The sequence below is a fragment of the Talaromyces amestolkiae genome (assembly GCF_001896365.1).
Source record: "Talaromyces amestolkiae strain CIB chromosome Unknown scaffold9.1, whole genome shotgun sequence".
NCBI classification, from domain to species: domain Eukaryota; kingdom Fungi; phylum Ascomycota; class Eurotiomycetes; order Eurotiales; family Trichocomaceae; genus Talaromyces; species Talaromyces amestolkiae.
Window position 1 is genome coordinate 463,306 of NW_024468045.1, and position 17,470 is coordinate 480,775.

Genomic DNA, 17,470 nt, shown 5'->3' on the forward strand with positions numbered 1-17,470 from the left:
TTGCAATACTTTGCGACACCAAGAAGCATGCTAAGCAACCCTTTCAAATAGAATCAAAGACGGAAATATCAACCAGGAAAGAAGACTAGACGGCGCAGTAGAAATTGGAAGATGGATTTAAATGCTAGAAGAAAATGGAGGTCTGAGCGGGTTGATGAATATATTATACGCCGAAGGAGGCTGACACTATGACTGCTAGTTCGTCCGTTAGTTTCGTCGAATCTGAATGTCGAGAATCCACTTGTATTCACAATATTCAGCAGAAAAAATTAGATTCCAAGATGGTGTGCAGACAAAGAGTCAACAAGTGCTTGGTAACTGTCTGGTTACACAGGCCATGTATTAAGGATTCAGTGACTGGATGTTTACGTATTCTTTGTTGAAACAAATGTAGTGACACTCCAGGTACATGTACACACGTAGTACAGACGATGTACGTAGTACGTGCTACAGTATTGATCATGACGCTGTGGATCATTCCTGCAGCTAAGAGGGACAATTTCTTCTAGCCAATTCTGCAGAAATTACTTGACCACGTGCCTTTCTGCGTCCACCACAACAGCACTTCAACTGCGAGACCTTTGACGAGAGTTATGCTAAATTCAAATACTTCTTCTGCTTTGTACATGCTACATGTATGTACACAGCAGCATAAAGGAAACTAACCTTATTTTGTATCTACACACACGAAACAAAAGGACCAACCCCTGACCCGACGTCTCTCGGACATTAAAAAAGATCGATCGCCACCAGGGGTATTCTCGACGAATAAAACCCTGATTCAAGAAACTTCTCTGCTTCTCCACTAACGCACGCTTTCCTTTGCTCCGGAGTACGCAAAAGTTTTCCGTATGCAGTATGCACATACGTCTTACTGCATACGTACGTACTACTGAATAGGCTAACTATCTCAGAGTTTGACGATCGTTATCATGCTCCTCCACTTCCCCTCTTCTTAGTACAAGCACGTACCCGGATCGTAGTTTCAGACTCACATGTACATTATCTTGTCCATGATTGTCTAAATACAGTTGCAAATAACAGTGGTATACGTAATAGTAGCGAAAGCATTCAATGTCAATTAACTTCATTCATTCAGCGCCCAATTGTCGAAGCGCATTCTTCAGTTCTTTGATAGCCGTTGGCACATCGTCAAAACTCAGCGCGGAGACCGCCCATCGCGCATGTTTCTGTGCTTGTGTGATGGCTTGATCGTCCGCGGTGAGATCATATCGCGACGTTTGAGATGCTGATGGAGTAGCTGCTACTGGAGCTACGGGTGCACGCGCTGGAGCTGGAGCTGAAGCCCGAGGAATGAATGGCGGTTGTTCAGAGGGATCGGCCGCGTTCGACATCTGCACGACTGCAGGTGGAGGGAACGATTGAAACTCGGCGGAGGGGTTAGTGAATTTCTCTGGTGTATCGGGCAGAGCGGAGGGGGTCTGTGGGAGCGACAGATCTGACGGCGCAGATGGAAGCTCAGGAGCCGACGGTACGGCTGGAAGATCTTCAGCTTTGGAAGCATCAGTGGTGGGTGGACGTGGGAGCGAGGATGATCGCGACGGATGAAGTGATTCATCTAGTACTGATTGCTGCGCAAGACTTCTTTGTACACGATCCGCTTCATCAGGCACCTCTTCCACAGAAGGTTGCCGCTCTCGTTCCGCAGTACCCTGGAGAGCTCGCACCTCGGGATCATCCGGATTCAGAGCTTGAATTTCACTATCCGGCGTCTGGCTCTCTACAACGGGATTCGACAGATTCGGGTCCTCCCCATTCTTTATAGCTTTGGCAATTCGAATAGCGTGGTATTTTGAAAATTTGATCTTGGATGTGATGTCGGGATCGACGTCGCCCCATATTTGGCAAAGTTCAAGGAAAGTGGCGGCTGCGAGGAACGTATCGGCGGTTTGTCTGTTTAGAGAAGTAATTCGTTAACATATGCCTTTTAACGTGAACACGCGGGGAGATTACTTGGTAGCCTTGTTAGCGCGAACCGCATTATCAGCTCTCGTAAAGACCTCGAGCCCAAACTGCTCAACATAAGCTTGACCAGCAACGTTATCGGTTATAGCATCGTTATCGGGATTTTCGTTTTTAAACTTGAACCAATACGTCAGTCTATCGGCCATAGCTGTGATGATCCGTATTCGTAATGAAAGCAGCACGTACTCGCTCCAACTTATCCATCAGATCCGTCGTGTACTGTGTTGATTCTGCATCGGTCGAATGGAGACCCTTTGATATAATTTGATTAACAACCCAGTAGTTGCCTGCCATTATTGAGTACGTGTCAGCCAAGGTCACAGCAGGAAAGAAACGAGGAGCACCGACACCAATATGCAATCACCGGTTTTGCGCGCTCGATTTGCGCTGCTCGAGTGACGAAGCGCCCGATGTCTGCGGACTTTAAGCTGTCGGGAACCGTAGTCGCCATTGTGTAGGAGTTGCATTCAGTCGTGAAGGGTAGGTTGTGAGTTGTAACAGGATGAAGGTAAGTCGTGGAAGGAGCTGGTGTGGGGTTGGATTTATCTGCGGATGACGTTCCACCCAAAAACTGCGTGCGGAGAACTTGACCACTTTAAGTAAGTATGGTACGTACTACTATGTTCCTATGTCGATTATCGATTATTTTGAACATCTTCACAAGATGCTTGCGAAATCTATTATCGAGCTATATTTAACTGGTAATCCATTCACCAATCTCAACTCGCTCCTCGCCGAGAGCTTCCACGTCAACGCAGTCTGTCACCTGTCCAACCGGTCCTCCAATTCTTTCAATCACAATCCAGATCCCTCCCTTCTCCGCATACTCCGGACGAGCATCAAAATCAGGTACTCTAATCCCAGAAACTGCATCACTATATTCACCATTTTCCGACGACGCGAGAACCTCTTTGTACGGCCCTTGGCCAAGCTCAACGGTCAACAGCATAGGAGATGAAGTTACATGGCGTGTTCCGATAGTAGAGTTTCGGCTTCGCGCAATCAGCTTGAGTCTTGTGAGGCGAAGCACGGTCAAGGGCGCGAAAATACGATCGATTCCTGGAGGTAAAATGCCCACATCAGATAGGACGGCCAGTCTCCCTGCCGCTTCAGACGGTAAGGCCTTGACGTTGCATTTCTTTGTAGAGAATACCCAGATATTGAACTTGGCGATCTGGTCAGGGAGGAACGTTGAACAGACTAGTGTGTATGAGCCGGGGTGTAGTTGTTCTGTCTCGGCAACCACACAACCGGGGCGATAATGGCCGCTGTCTGTGACAATATCACGTTTCTTCACGGTAGATATTCGCTTGCCATCAGACCAGAAAAGCTTTGCATGGACAGCCATGTCTGGTTTAGATGTCTCCAGTAGAATCAAGACATCTGCTGTCTCAGATATCTGCAAGATGTGCTGTGGATTGGACGGGTATCGGGGAGACTCTGTATTTCCGCCGGCAGTAACAGGGCTCCATTCACTTTCCAATTGATAGGTATCTGAGTACTTGTCTTCGGCGGGTTTGAGAACGACTTCATTCCTTGAGAAAGCGGAAAGCGTGAAATTTTGGGGTACCAACGGTAGTGACTGTTCGGCTACCACGACCGTATATGTAGAATTTGCTTCCATGTCAATCTTAGCCAATGTGTTGGGAGAGTCTACAAATGGCCCACGGTAGAAAGCATCGTCGCTAATAAATGTTCGTTGTCCTCCCTTCTTCGATACGTAAATACTAATAAACCCCGACTTAGCATTTGATTTTGTAGAGTTTATTGTGCGAAAATGTTTGCTAAGCAGCAACCAAACGGGACCGCCTGCTACTGTTGATATCGAGAACTGTGGACTGTTTGCAAAGCATATTGAATTGAAATGAGCTTTTGACAAATCCCATGTAAAATGTATATCTTGGCGTGTGGTGAAAAGACCCGGGTTCCAGTTCAGGTACATGTTGTCAAAGTTTTGGAATATTTGATCGTAGTCCATCCAGAACGATCCAGGTAGCAGAGGGCTAGAGCTTGCATCCGGTGCAATTTGTTCAGGAGCGCGACTACTGCTTTGTGGAGTTCTAGAGCTGGAATCTGCCCACGGATTCTTGATGAGTAACCGGCGGTACCCAGCACTCTCAGTCAAGTCAAGAACAGCATAGTCGTGTCGACCAATGAGACCTTGAAGGTGCTCTTCGCGCGAATTGAGTTCTCCCGTTCCCAGAGTCAAAACGACATCCCCGTACTGAAACGCTCCAGATATACGTCTCCACAATTGATCTGGCGCTACATCTTCATGGTGAAGAAATACTTGCTCCGGAATCCAGCCGGTGAGTACCCACAGATCAGTGCCCGAGTTGCTACCTGGAAAATCATAACCGCCCCGAAGCTTCAAGTACGCTTTCTCAATCAGAGCTGGCCAGAATGACTCCGGCGAATTTCGATCAAATGCGAACAGAGAGCGTGATGTTTTGGATGAAGGAAGTCGGTCGTCGATGACGACTTTTCTGTAGCAGCCGTTGAAATAAAGCCGAAATATGTATTTTCCAGATATTGAATTGCGCGGAATATTTTTGATGTAATCAAATGGGAATATCGCACTGTGAAATAGCTATAACGAAGATCGATTAGTTCTATGTAGCAGCAACATGGATGGATGACGCACACAACCATGACCTCGCTCAAACCGAGCAGTTGCTGCGCAGATACTTGCTATTACAGAGCAGTCTGTTGTGATGTCTTGGACGAGATCCATTACCACTTTGGTCTTGGCGCGTTTGAGTGCATCGGGATTTACACTGCCACGACCAAGCTCTTCGATGAGCTCAGCTGGGCGTTTCCAGCCATTAAAGACCTCTTTCTGAGGTACAGAGAGCCTGAGGGTCTTATCCCTGTTCGAACTAGTCAATCAAAGCTAAGGTGCATGCAATGACGGCAACTTACTCAAATTGCCTTTCATTACCAATCAATTCAAACTCTTGCGGATTGGGGTCATTTTTCCAAGGCGGAAACAAAAAACCATTGAGCTTAGCGCTATCCAAGAGGATGATTTCCTCTCTCGTCGAAAGCTTGCGCTTCGATACTGGCTCCTTCAGCGAGCGATTCTCAACCTGAGGAGCAGTTGGTTTCCATGATCTGTCAAGTTTTATTTTCTCTGCGCGTGAGATCCAATCTTTGCATCTTGCGTCTAGCAATTGCTTCTCCCGAGGCGTGTCTGCTAATTTCAGCGCACGCATGTAGTTCTCGGCGGCAGCAATTGCAGCTTCCAGTGCCTCGGACTGGGTCCCCGCTCCTGATACTTGGCGCTCATATTTCTGTTTGAATAGATCAGCCTATATTTACAAGGGGTGTGGGAGAGGGAAGAAGGAATACTATAGCTCTGTCTAGATGGATGTTTGCTGTGTGCTTAGAGGTGGGATCTGACATGGTATCACATACAACCACATCCACCTGAATGATCTTTACATCCAACCATCCAGGAATTGTATAGACACTGATCACTAGCCTTGATAAAGAATTGGTTAAAAGATTGATGAGCAAGTGTCAGATGAAGTGGAAGAAAAGAGGGAGTGAGGCTTAGACGATCCAAGTGGCTTGGCTTATCGATAAGAATGATGACTAAGCAGAGGTGGAGGGGATCGATGTTTCTCCGGATTTCCTCCCAGCACAAACTTTCAAACAGAATATTATTGCACATCTGGTAGAAATGATTATCACTTATAGCCTGCTTCGATGACGGCATTGGGGATAGCCGCTGTCTTTATGTAGTCCTGCGCAGAATAAACCATGGAGAAGCCAAATGCCGGAGAATATCTAGGCCACAATATTCGCTGGTTCTACAATGGACAGAGAGATATCGAGCTCACCTCCAGTTGGATCCCGACTCGATGGCAGGGAGCAAAAGGTGGAAGGATTCAGGCTGAAATACAAGGATTATGGTACATGTTCAACTGAACGAACCGAGGATTGTGACACACCAATAGCTAAAATATATTCGGACTCAGACGACACTTTTAAACTCGCCGGAGAAGCCCTAGACCCTTCAGAAGTCACATGCGCAGCTCTCCTCGATCGAAAATTTGCAAGTTCTGCTCACAGGTATCTAGATACCATACACACTCGACTGCCCTCTTTCAAACACACATCTGCCTTACAGACATTGCGAGTAATAGGCATTGATCGCAGTGCAAGTATAAGGACTCACACACGCCGTTGCGCCAGTCCAGCCCTGTCCACCACACTGTCCCCATTCTGCAACGGTACCACCCCCAGTGCCAGTTGTGGAATTACCAGTAGAGGTGCTACCAGAAAGTTTGCCCTTGATGAAAGCCAAAGCCTGATTGCCGTATTCTGCTCCGTAACCCTGATGGGTTGCCGCGTTGCTGCCGTTGCAACAATAAGGGTCTGAGGCGTCGCAGTAGGACTGTATCAGACTAGCTGAAGGGCAGCTGAAGCCTGCTGGGCGTTCGTCAAACTAGAAGTCGCGTTGGTTTGTCAGATTCAACTAAAATTGAGAAATGGGAAATCGAAGGCTCTTACACCGCCGGCAGCGCAAGTTCCAACTTCATACGACAAGCCTGCCCTGAACAAGGGGTCACCCATGAAAATCGCTGCTTTCACCATGGATAAAGCAGATGCCGACAACTGAACGGCCGTGTTGGTGTAGCCCTGATTGGGGTCTCCACCGCCGCACAGAGCAACGTCCATAATCTCACCACCCTGAGAATATCCGACCAATATGATTTCGCTGCTGGGGCACTGTGAGTTGAAGGAGTTCACGGCAGATGCGACGGCCGCGATGCCTTGTGCAACCGAGCTTGAATAGCTGATGCTGCCGCATGAAGACTGGCCACCACATGCAGGGTAACTAATGGCTTCTGCAGTAGAGCCGGAATAGGTGTTCAACACATCATCCACGACCGTGATGGAGGAACCGTAGCCCGGAGAAGCGGTTGTTTCTCGTGCACCGAATACGTGGATGTTAGGGCACGCGCGCTTTTCAACGGGGATGGAGAGCACTCCTCCCACAAGGGCGGAGAGTGTCAAGGCTCGAGAAAGCATGGTTGCTACAATAAAATATGCTATGAAGCTCGAAAAGAATATTTATCTTGTTGTTCAAGGAGAAATGGGTTTATCAGAACAGTCGGTGAGCTCATTCATATATGAAATTTCTTGCTCTGTACCCGGATAAAGTCTAGACAGTTAGAAAGCTCCTTCACGAAAAGATTGATAGACTCGAAGAAATCGACACGAGAATCCTCCTTTGGTCCGACAACAGCACATATTTATCTAAATTATAAGCTTGAGGTTATACGTGGACATACGGATCATGTCCCACTGAAACGGATTTAGCCGTGAAGAAGCAAAGCTACTCCGTCTACAGCTGAATAGATATCCGATCCTGACGAATGAGGCAATTGTAAACAATTAACCCTGCCCTGTCGATCTCCCCGCGTTTTTCATGCCGGTAGACCGTAGAACAAGTTGGGATATGCCAGGCTAAACAGGGACTGGTGATGCAACAATGTGCCCCGGATAAATGGAGGTTTACTCTCTTAGGGGATATACAAGGGTCATGTGGCTGATTCAGACGGTCCGACACTCCGCACAGAATGTCTTATTTGAGCTAGCCCCTTAATCTTATTCCTGTTAAGCTTGGTTGTCTAGGCATGAATGGGTCCCTTCTCTCTTGTATACTAACGCATTCGAGAAGCTGATGACCATTTGCTGCAAACAAATTGATACTGAATAAAAGTTCTAACATCATGAGAGTGGTAGTCTATCAAGAGGCTGCTGTCTGCCTCTCGTCGAAGTAGACGAACTTTGAAAACAATTGAGTCAGCCATAAAGGCCTTGTTATGCTGAGCGAGCAAGAATTCTGTTCCTACGTATCAAGGAAGCATACCTTATCATCAATTTTTCGTAACAGTACATCCGTTCAATCGACCTTTATCATCCATAGAAATTTTGATTTCAGGCTATAGAACTTGCCCGATTCTACGCTTGACATGGTTAAGATAACCTGCGGTAGACTACGTACTCATCTTGTCCAATGGACAGATCCATGTAGCTGGTCCTATAGGCACTGAGAGTGGTAAGAGTTGATTACAGTGCACGTGTAAGGGCTGACACATGCGTTAGCACCAGTCCAACCCTGTTCACCACATTGACCCTATTCTGCAACAGCACCACCCCCAGTGCCAGTGGTGCCATTGGTAGAGATCCTACCCGTGTTGCTAACAGACTGAGAAGCGAAACCGCTGCCGCTCCAGCCTTCAACGGCAATGACCTGGTAGTTCATAGTACCGAGATTCATTCCGAGAGATGCCCACTCCGAGAAATGGTTCTGAATTGTGACGGTGCCGCTGGTTCTGGGACTGTTCCGAATAGAGACGTACTGCTTGAAAGTCGACGCAATGCCGACAATAGAAGGTTCATTTACACGTGTATTTTCCCAGACGGTGTAAGTGGCGCCGTCACTCGTGAATGTTCCTTTGATTGTGCCCCAGGGGGTTGCAAGATTTGTGTAATCCTCTATGACATAGTACTCAACGAGAGGATTGGTTGTCCAGCCGTAGACAGAGAGAAGACCGGTGCCACTGCTGACGGAGAACGAACCATCGTATGTAATTGGGCTGTTCGTCCCGGTTTGCCAGCCGACTCCTACGACGAAGTCGTAGGCGTTGCTCCAAGTGACGGAGAAGCCGGTGCTCGATGGTGAGAAGTTCACTGTTCCCTCAGTGGTGTAATTTTCGTTGTAATTGATAGCTGTGCGTCGATCGAGACGATTCTCGGCTCCGAGAATGAAGTCATGAGGGCCACGCTCGGAGAGTGCAACATCCCTCTCAACGGAGGTTTCAGAAGCAGGAGCAGCGATTGAGAGGACAGCTGCTGCGAGAGTGGCAAGCAGGGTAGAGAAAGCAACCATGATGGTTGTTCAAATTTCGTGGTGCTTGTTGTGGTCTGGTAATTGTTTCAATGTTGGCGCAGATCATCATCTTCCAGTCTCCAGATGTCGTGGGATATAAAAGCTTTAAATATTTGACATGTGGCTTTGTGGAAATGCAACATCAAAATATCAGGATTTTGCCTAATTTCATCGGAAATGAGCCCATCAAGAGGTGTGATCACGAATCGATCGCGTATAGCATGTTTCATTTTCTATCTACCCCATGCTTACGGGGAGCTGCATGAACTACTGTCTTCATTCAGGCTAAAGCATTTCAATCAGATGTTCAATGATCTAGATTTGCTGAGGCTTTTATTAGCCTTTATCATTTCATCATATTTCTGGTGGAAGAGATGACATATGGATCTCTCGATGCATATTGACTAATCTAAGAAAGAGGGCTTACCCCAGACATGCTTCCAATTGGTAAATGAGTTAGCACTATACTTCATGTCATTCAGCCTCATCAAAACGTTGCATTTGATTGCATCTAGGATTCTAGATCCTAATGCACAGGACAGAAAGCGCGATCCGTGGGTACCGATAAGTTCGGAATATACATACTGTACATCGTAGACAATAGCGCCTCTAGGTTCTTCTTCATAATTCGTTACATACCAAATTCTGGTGCAATGTCACTGTCTGATACTTTAGGAGGGTTCCACTCATATTTTGGTTCAATCTGCAGTACTCTGTAGGCCGAATACAAATCGCAGAAGTGAAATCAGGGCCATGCATGAGCGCGAGTTCCAAATCTTCAGGAGTCAAAAATCGAGGAAGACCAGCTACAGGTCGGGCAAGTTCCATCAAATTGAGTCAAGCCACTTTGACTGTGCAATGGAGCGCTCGTGGGAGTCATGTTTTCATGCGCTGTGCTGGAATTTTGAGCTCTAGTTAACCGGAGCAAAGATGAATAAAGACAGGTGAAGAATCAGATCTTTATGCACTCAACGTAACAAGATTTGATCCAGAGAATGAACTGCCGTAGACAATGACGTTATCCACCTGGTCCAGCTGCCTCTACGGTACCAACATGAGCTAGCATACAATCTCATCCAGCTATATCAGGCTCAACAGTTGGCATTGGAAAGATAAAAAAAAGCAAGTAGCGGCTGTTCTGCTAGTGAATGCGAACGGTCCGAGAGATGAAGCCAAGGGGAAGAGAACGCTCAGGCCAACGGATGATGCCGTGCACGTGACATCAGACTAAGCTGAGTCATCCATCTTATCGATAAAACCGGTACTTACCATATATGAATTAGCGCAAACATGCTCCGACGGAACGGCATGCGGCAGTAAGAGAGCTTTGCCTCGGCTCTCTCTCGGTCAAGGTCTATGTCTCGTCCCGGATGTTATTCTTTGTTTCGAGGCTCGAGTCTTGCTGTATCTCTTATATGCAATGACCCGCGGAGCACTTATCTGATCTCCTTCTGGGAAGGAACGAACAGATTACGTGCTGATTGAATCTCGAGTCTTATCTTGTTGTTCGTGTACAGTGCTCGGTTGTGGTCATCGTCTAAAGACTGCCGGTCATAAATAACTTCATGCAGAGCACTTCTCTGTGCTGCCGGTAACAAGACTCAGTTTTACATCTCTTTTATATCCGTATTCATACTCTTCACATACAATCCATGGCTGGACAATCGAAACTCTCCCCATGGGAAAGCGCCATTGCAGGTGCAACTGGCGCTGTGCTCGCCAATGCGCTCGTATATCCCCTTGACATGTAAGAGGTATTCCCAGCTGGTCCTCTCTACCTCCTCAATATCTAATACATAGCGCTATCTAGTGTTAAAACCAAGATCCAGGTTCAAGTCAAGAGCCGAAAAGAGACGAGCACCGACCTCGAAGCTACTCCCCACTATGATTCTACGTTAGACGCAATCAACAAAATCTTCAAGGATGAAGGACTGACGGGCCTATACAACGGTATCAATGGCGCTCTGATCGGGGTCGCATCCACCAACTTTGCGTACTTCTACTGGTATTCAGTCGTTCGTGCTGCATATATTGCTTCGGGTCGAGGTTCAAATACTCCCGGAACAGCTGTTGAGTTATCGCTCGGTGCCATAGCTGGTGCCGTTGCACAAATTTTCACCATCCCAGTATCGGTTGTGACAACTCGCCAACAGACGCAATCAAAGGAAGACAAGAAGGGACTACTCGAAACTGCTCGCGAGGTTATTGACGGCGAGGATGGCTGGACCGGGCTGTGGAGAGGTCTGAAGGCTAGCTTGGTCTTGGTTGTCAATCCCGCCATCACATACGGCGCATACCAAAGATTAAAAGAGATTTTGTTTCCAGGAAAGAACAATCTGCGTCCGTGGGAAGCATTCGGTGAGATTGAAGTCTTCTATGGACCGGAGATGAAACAGAACGCTAATAAAACTTCTAGTCCTCGGAGCGATGTCCAAGGCACTGGCAACAATACTTACTCAGCCATTGATTGTGGCCAAGGTTGGTCTGCAATCGAAGCCTCCACCAGGTCGCCAGGGAAAGCCATTTAAGGGTTTCATTGAAGTCATGCAATATATCATCGAACACGAGGGTCCATTGAGCTTGTTCAAAGGCATTGGCCCTCAGATTACGAAGGGTCTTTTGGTCCAAGGATTGCTCATGATGACTAAAGAACGGTAAGCAGATCCTCCGAACTTGGGATATACGCTGTTCACTGACAACTGTATAGAATGGAACTTGCTTTTATTCTACTTTTTGCTTCTCTTCGCAAGCTCAAGCAAGAGAAGCTGAAGAAGTATGCAGAGAAGGCCGCCACGACCGCTAAGACGAGCCTTCCCGTTACGCTTAAATGATGTGATTTTTCTTTGGGGTGGTTCTAATTTTCCTTTCGCATTCTTACTTCTGTAGAGTTTATATGCAGCTTTGGCTGCAACATATATTATCCGGGCCCGCTGTTTCTTCCGTTTAGGGTCGAGGTGTAGATAATCTTTTTCCCATAGAATAGAGGTCATTCTATCGAAAGTATCAGACAATTCTTTTGCCAGGGATCACCACCCGAATAATAATCTAACTGAGGGTGTTTGGAGGACGCAGTATGGCAACCCTACCTACTCTGTAATAACCCTCGCACTGGGTGCCAAGACTGCGACCGAGCTTAACCGCTGATATCTCCGGCGGTCGTCCTGTGCAACAACAGCTTCTTATGACTTTGCTCACAACTTCACAACTACCAGTCAACGGTCCCGTAGCCTGAAGTCTGGAATGGGATGGTGGTCATTCGGGTCATCTGGATCCAAGTCAGATTCAGACAACAAACCCAATGACTCGCAACCACCTAACAGGCATCGAGAAGAAGAAGAAGAAAAACAACAATCAATCATCCCCCCACTGTTGACATCGCGCTCTTCGTCTTCTTCGACCTCCAAATCCAACAGCACAGACTGGAACTCAAGCCTCAATGCATTTGACTGGAGTCAATTCACAGAACCCCGCAACCTCATCCCGACAGCGCTGCTGACGGGCGGAATATTGTTTGTTGTCTACGTTCAACGCCGGTACCTGCGCCGCTTCCCCGAAGCGACGGATATCACATCCTCTTATTTTCGATCGAGATCACTTTTGGGACGCGTTACAAGTGTAGGCGATGGCGATAATTTCAGGATTTATCATACGCCCGGTGGTCGACTGGTTGGATGGGGCTGGTTGCCATGGATGAAGGTGCCGACTGTTAGGAAGGAATTGAAAGATAAAACTGTAGGTTCTTTACCTGGACCGCAATGGATATGCTTTCTGGTTACTGACGTGAGATAGGTTCATATCCGTCTTGCAGGGGTCGATGCGCCAGAATTGGCTCATTTCGGCCGTCCAGCTCAGCCATATTCCCAGGAAGCGCACATGTGGCTTACGTCCTACCTCATGAACCGGCGAGTTCGCGCCTACGTGCATCGGCCCGATCAATACAAACGTGTCATTGCAACCGTCTACGTGCGCCGTTGGTTAGATTTTCCACCCTTGCGACGACGGGACGTTTCCTACGAAATGCTGAGACGCGGATTGGCGACGGTGTACGAAGCTAAATCTGGAGTCGAATTTGGCGGTACTGAGAATGAACGCAAGTATCGTGAAGCAGAGGCTTTGGCCAAGAGTCGAAGGCAAGGGTTATGGAAGGATTTTGGTAGGAAAGATGGTGTGAATTTTGAGAGTCCGAGAGAATATAAGACGAGAATGCAGTCACTGGACGCGTCGGCAGCAGAGCAGTCGCCGTCGTCGTCTAAAGTGGAGAAGAGTCCGGGATTGGTATCCTCGTTATTGAGGAAGGTCTGGCCTTTTGGCTCCAAGGCTGGTAAATAACATATACCCTTGATGTTGATTATGACGTGAATGATTATGCTAGAATATGTAAGCATTAAATTAAAGATATCCTTGGATTCATTTGCCCTTCAAAGTGAACCTATGTAAGAGACGTATTCAAATAAGATCGCTCATTCCATAACGTCGAACTCTGATATCAATGACCTTCGTTCATATATATATTTACAATCAACCACACGAGCAAGAAGGTTAAGCAAACCTCCTTTCAATCTCGGCAAACAACTTCGGACTAATCTCATCACTTGAATCCCCCTCGACCCTCCACAGCGAACCCTGCTTCTCATAATGCTCAATAAGCGCTTTACTAGACTCGTCAAATTTCTTTAATCGTTGCTTCCATGTATCTATCGAATCATCTGCTCTTTGCGTCAGTGGTTCGCCCGTAACGTCATCCTTACCCTCGACTTTGGGAGGGTTGAACTCTGTATTGTAAACTCGGCCGGAGGGCGCGTGGACCCAGCGTTTCGTTATTCGGGATATAATGACCGAGGGGGGTGTGAAGAGGTGCACGACGAAATTTATAGGTAGGATTCGGTCAAGGCTTGTGGCTTGCATGGCGGKTCGTGGGAAACCGTCTAGGATGAATGAGGCGGATGGTGCTATCGACGGTGATGGTTGTTTGTGTTGGTTATAAGATGAGGAAGCTGTCGTGGAGGAAGACGCTGATGAGGGTTGCCGTGTTGATGTAGGTTCGGAGGGCTTCAGCCATCCTTTTGTGACTAGTTCTGAGGAGATGAGATCGAGCATAACGGCGTCGGGCACAAGATTTCCAGCTTGTATGAGCGCTTCGGCTTGGAGGCCTATCGTTTCACTTCCGTCAGTCCATCGTTTTTAAGGAACGAGAGGGGTATGACACACCTAGCGCAGTCTTCTTTCTGACATTCTCTCGTAATAAATCCCCCGAGCTGATAGCAGCCAACTGTGGGAATCGCGCAAGTAGTCGCTCTGTTTGTGTACCTTTTCCAACACCCGGAGCTCCGATGAGAATGATTCGAGCAGCTTTTTTGAGCCGCTTTGCGGACGTCATCAGAATTACCAAGACGCAATGCTAAATGATGAATACTTGTAGAATTGCGCTTCAAGCAGCGTACCAAGTGACGAATTCTCTCAGAGAAGTAGGCGATTATCAATGGCCGTTTACTTCACCGTACGACAAGTGGTTGGCACATGCGAAATTCTGGGACAACACGGACGGATTCGGGGAAGAGACAACAAACATGTGAAGACGTCAATCGACGTAATCGTATTGCGCGCTTGGATGTGGATGCGAAAATATTCTTTAGTCAGAAGAGGAATCTGGGGGTGTTATCGTGAATGATTATAAATTATGTAGCTTTAATGTTGATTAAGGAACATGGACGGCTAATCTAATCGTTGCCCGCGGCTTGACCGTTCTTCTCCGTTTGGGCCTCTCGGTGAGCGGAGATATATTCTGTTGATGAATTATTGTTGCGCTGATGCTGTCAAAGGAGGGTTCGGCGCTGAGCGGGTAAATGATACGAATGTATTCAACAGCTGGGAATTAATCAGTCTGTGTCTTCACTGGCGAGTAGTAAGGTTTTGCTTCATCTCTACAATCTGATTGTTCTATTCGTTTGTTCTCCAAAGCTCAGACAATATCAAGAAGCAAGCTCGCCGTAAACTCCGAGCGTGGTCTCGTGACTTTGTTCCCCAGAGTGAACTAACTGCCTCCGGACTAGTGCTTCTCGGCTCCTTACCTGAGCTAGTAAAGTACAGAAAATGACTGTGATTGGCTGGTCTAACAATACTACCCGTTCTGGCGAGACGCGTCGAGGCGTCGTTGTCGCGTTTGTTCCATAGTGCTCAATCAACATACAACATACTGACACCGTCAATGCTGTCTGTGAGACTTCATACTTGGCGTACTGATTGACATACACCATGATGCGACAAGAATCCGGCAGAATTGACCCTAAACGACGGGCTGTTCTCAATCACAAAAAACAGCAGTTTGCTGCACCTTCATTCAAGCAACAGGACTACCCCCACCGTCTCAACTTTTACGATGTGCCTCCAACGTCGGAAATCACGCTCGAGGAGTTTGAGCAATGGGCTATTGATAGATTGAAAGGTACATTGGTGTTTCTCCACGTCGCTATGAGAAAGATCACGTCGACTAATCGTTCGTTCAATAGTGCTGGCCGAAATCGAAGCTTGTTCCTATCGCAACAAAACTCCCCAAGAAACAGAAGCACATATCGCACCTGTCCTGAAGAAATATCTCAATTTGTCGTCAAATTCTTCAGCGTCCGGCGGAGTCGTCAGCCAGCAACTGAAAAATGAGCGACAAAAGGACCACTACTCGCACTTTATCCTACGACTCGCTTTTTCTGCAACCGAAGAACTGCGTCACCGATTCGTTCGCGCGGAGACAATGCTATTCAAGTTTCGCTTCCAGAAAGATGACAGCAAGGAACGACGCTCATTTATTGAAAGCCTCAATTTGAATTGGGAATCTGTGAGCGAAGAAGAGAGATCCGAATTCGCCGAACAACTGGTTACATCTACACCCGGCTTACGGCGTGCTGAAGATGAATCTTGGTTCAAAGTTGATTGGGAGAAAGTACCTGAATTGATTGAACGCCGATCCGTTTTTATCCGAAAGGGGAAGGCCTACGTTCCTCAGAGAGAGCAATTGAGTATGATTATTGCAGACTTTACTGCACGGTTAGAGAAGGCTATGGAGGTACGTACCGAATTGAATGGCCGTGAGATTACATGCTAAATAAAATCTAGTTGACAAGCCGCGCGTTACCCCGTCTGGACGAGGACGACCGTCTTACTCCTATCCTGAATCATCTCTCCAAAAACTTTGGAAGCGCCGAATCCGTTTACTCCGAGGGCGAAGGCGTTGTTGATGGTGCTCCAATCACCGCAGCCTCTATTGATCCCCTATCGCAACATTTCCCCCTTTGTATGCGAAGCCTGCACATGACACTACGGAAGAACAATCACTTGAAACACTTCGGTCGTCTGCAATATACGCTCTTCCTCAAGGGTATCGGTCTCAGTCTCGATGAGGCTATACTCTTCTGGCGCCAGTCATTCAAAGGATTCTCCGATGACGAGTTCAACTCGAAATATAAATACAACGTTCGTCACAGCTACGGAGACGTCGGAGGTGACGCCAATCGTCGTGGTCGCGGCTATCCACCATACTCGTGCCAGAGAATCCTGTCGGAAAGCGCTCCCAGCACCGGGCAAACTCATGGATGCCCTTACCGACATTTCTCTGTTGACAACCTTACCGCCTTGCTTCAATCGACCGGTGTCCACGACAAAGATCTTTTACGCGGTGTGCGAGAAGATGTGGAAAAACAGAAATTTCACATCGCTTGTAACCGAGTGTTCGAGTGGACGCACAAGGCAGACATCAAGAGGGTGAAAGAGGATGGCTCGTGGAGTCAGACTGATTTGGATACAATCGTTCATCCCAACACGTATTTCAAGCGCAGCTATCTTCTCAAGACCTCGGGGAAGCCATCTAAGGAGAGTGCTTGACGAGGAGACCTTCGTATATAATAGCATGGGAACGCGGCGTAACGGATTCAACAGGCAGGACAGTTTATTGATACGCGTTGTCTGGGACCAAACAGTGTATATTCGAGTTTTGATTGTGATAACGAAATAATGTGACTATCCTTGATATATAGAAATAAGTACGTGTTGTGGTAATCGAGATGTAACCTCTGCTGATTCCCAAATCATCAAAAAGGATCAGAATGACCTTTCCAAGCCAGGTGCCCAGCCATGGGTTATATTCGTCTACGCTCGACGCGAAAACAACCTCGCAAATGAAAGTGCATGAGGCTGTCGACAGTAATGTGAATTATGTGTCGGCGGTGTTTTTGAAGAAAAGAAGAAGAGAAGAGGAGAGAAAAAAAGCTTCCGAGGTCATTTATGCGGTATGGTGTGGGGACTTAGTCACTACGGCGGACGGTAGCCACCATGAATGCTGCAACCTGGCTTCATGGAGCGCCCACAACATGAGCCCACACCCCTCTGGTTGATCGAAGCACCAGTCTCTACATATCAAACCGGCTACGGCGTTGCCTATCGCAGGCATCGATTATGCTTTGAAAAAAGACCACGTCCATATTTATTTCTCGCAGCTTTTAAGTGCTTCAGGCACCCCTTTTTCTTATTGTTGACTCCCAATTCCTCCCTGTGTCCGCACGGTTCTGGTTGTTTGTTGCTCCCGCTCTT

At 47.4% G+C, this 17,470-nt stretch overlaps 6 protein-coding genes across 6 annotated transcripts; 2 read left to right on the forward strand and 4 right to left on the reverse strand.

The window, feature by feature from the left end:
* Positions 1–1,091: 1,091 nt before the first annotated feature.
* On the reverse strand, positions 1,092–2,132 carry BHQ10_005194 (uncharacterized protein; the record flags this gene model as incomplete). The annotated part of the gene is made up of 2 exons (XM_040877643.1): positions 1,092–1,914; positions 1,975–2,132. 2 exons carry the CDS (start codon positions 2,130–2,132, stop codon positions 1,092–1,094), a joined length of 981 nt encoding a protein of 326 aa, XP_040733698.1.
* A 548-nt stretch (positions 2,133–2,680) lies between these two features.
* Positions 2,681–7,026, reverse strand: BHQ10_005195 (uncharacterized protein; the record flags this gene model as incomplete). The annotated part of the gene is made up of 5 exons (XM_040877644.1): positions 2,681–4,576; positions 4,631–4,856; positions 4,909–5,279; positions 6,170–6,439; positions 6,505–7,026. 5 exons carry the CDS (start codon positions 7,024–7,026, stop codon positions 2,681–2,683), a joined length of 3,285 nt encoding a protein of 1,094 aa, XP_040733699.1.
* A 1,111-nt stretch (positions 7,027–8,137) lies between these two features.
* On the reverse strand, positions 8,138–8,893 carry BHQ10_005196 (uncharacterized protein; the record flags this gene model as incomplete). The annotated part of the gene is made up of 1 exon (XM_040877645.1): positions 8,138–8,893. The coding sequence occupies one exon, from the start codon at positions 8,891–8,893 to the stop codon at positions 8,138–8,140; it is 756 nt and encodes a 251-aa protein (XP_040733700.1).
* Positions 8,894–10,545: 1,652 nt separating this feature from the next.
* On the forward strand, positions 10,546–13,222 carry BHQ10_005197 (uncharacterized protein; the record flags this gene model as incomplete). The annotated part of the gene is made up of 6 exons (XM_040877646.1): positions 10,546–10,640; positions 10,704–11,251; positions 11,310–11,547; positions 11,601–11,666; positions 12,106–12,625; positions 12,683–13,222. The coding sequence occupies 6 exons, from the start codon at positions 10,546–10,548 to the stop codon at positions 13,220–13,222; spliced, it is 2,007 nt and encodes a 668-aa protein (XP_040733701.1).
* A 210-nt stretch (positions 13,223–13,432) lies between these two features.
* On the reverse strand, positions 13,433–14,270 carry BHQ10_005198 (uncharacterized protein; the record flags this gene model as incomplete). The annotated part of the gene is made up of 2 exons (XM_040877647.1): positions 13,433–14,043; positions 14,102–14,270. 2 exons carry the CDS (start codon positions 14,268–14,270, stop codon positions 13,433–13,435), a joined length of 780 nt encoding a protein of 259 aa, XP_040733702.1.
* Positions 14,271–15,145: 875 nt separating this feature from the next.
* BHQ10_005199 (uncharacterized protein) lies at positions 15,146–16,765 on the forward strand (the record flags this gene model as incomplete). The annotated part of the gene is made up of 3 exons (XM_040877648.1): positions 15,146–15,335; positions 15,400–15,950; positions 16,001–16,765. The coding sequence occupies 3 exons, from the start codon at positions 15,146–15,148 to the stop codon at positions 16,763–16,765; spliced, it is 1,506 nt and encodes a 501-aa protein (XP_040733703.1).
* Between the last annotated feature and the right edge of the window lie 705 nt (positions 16,766–17,470).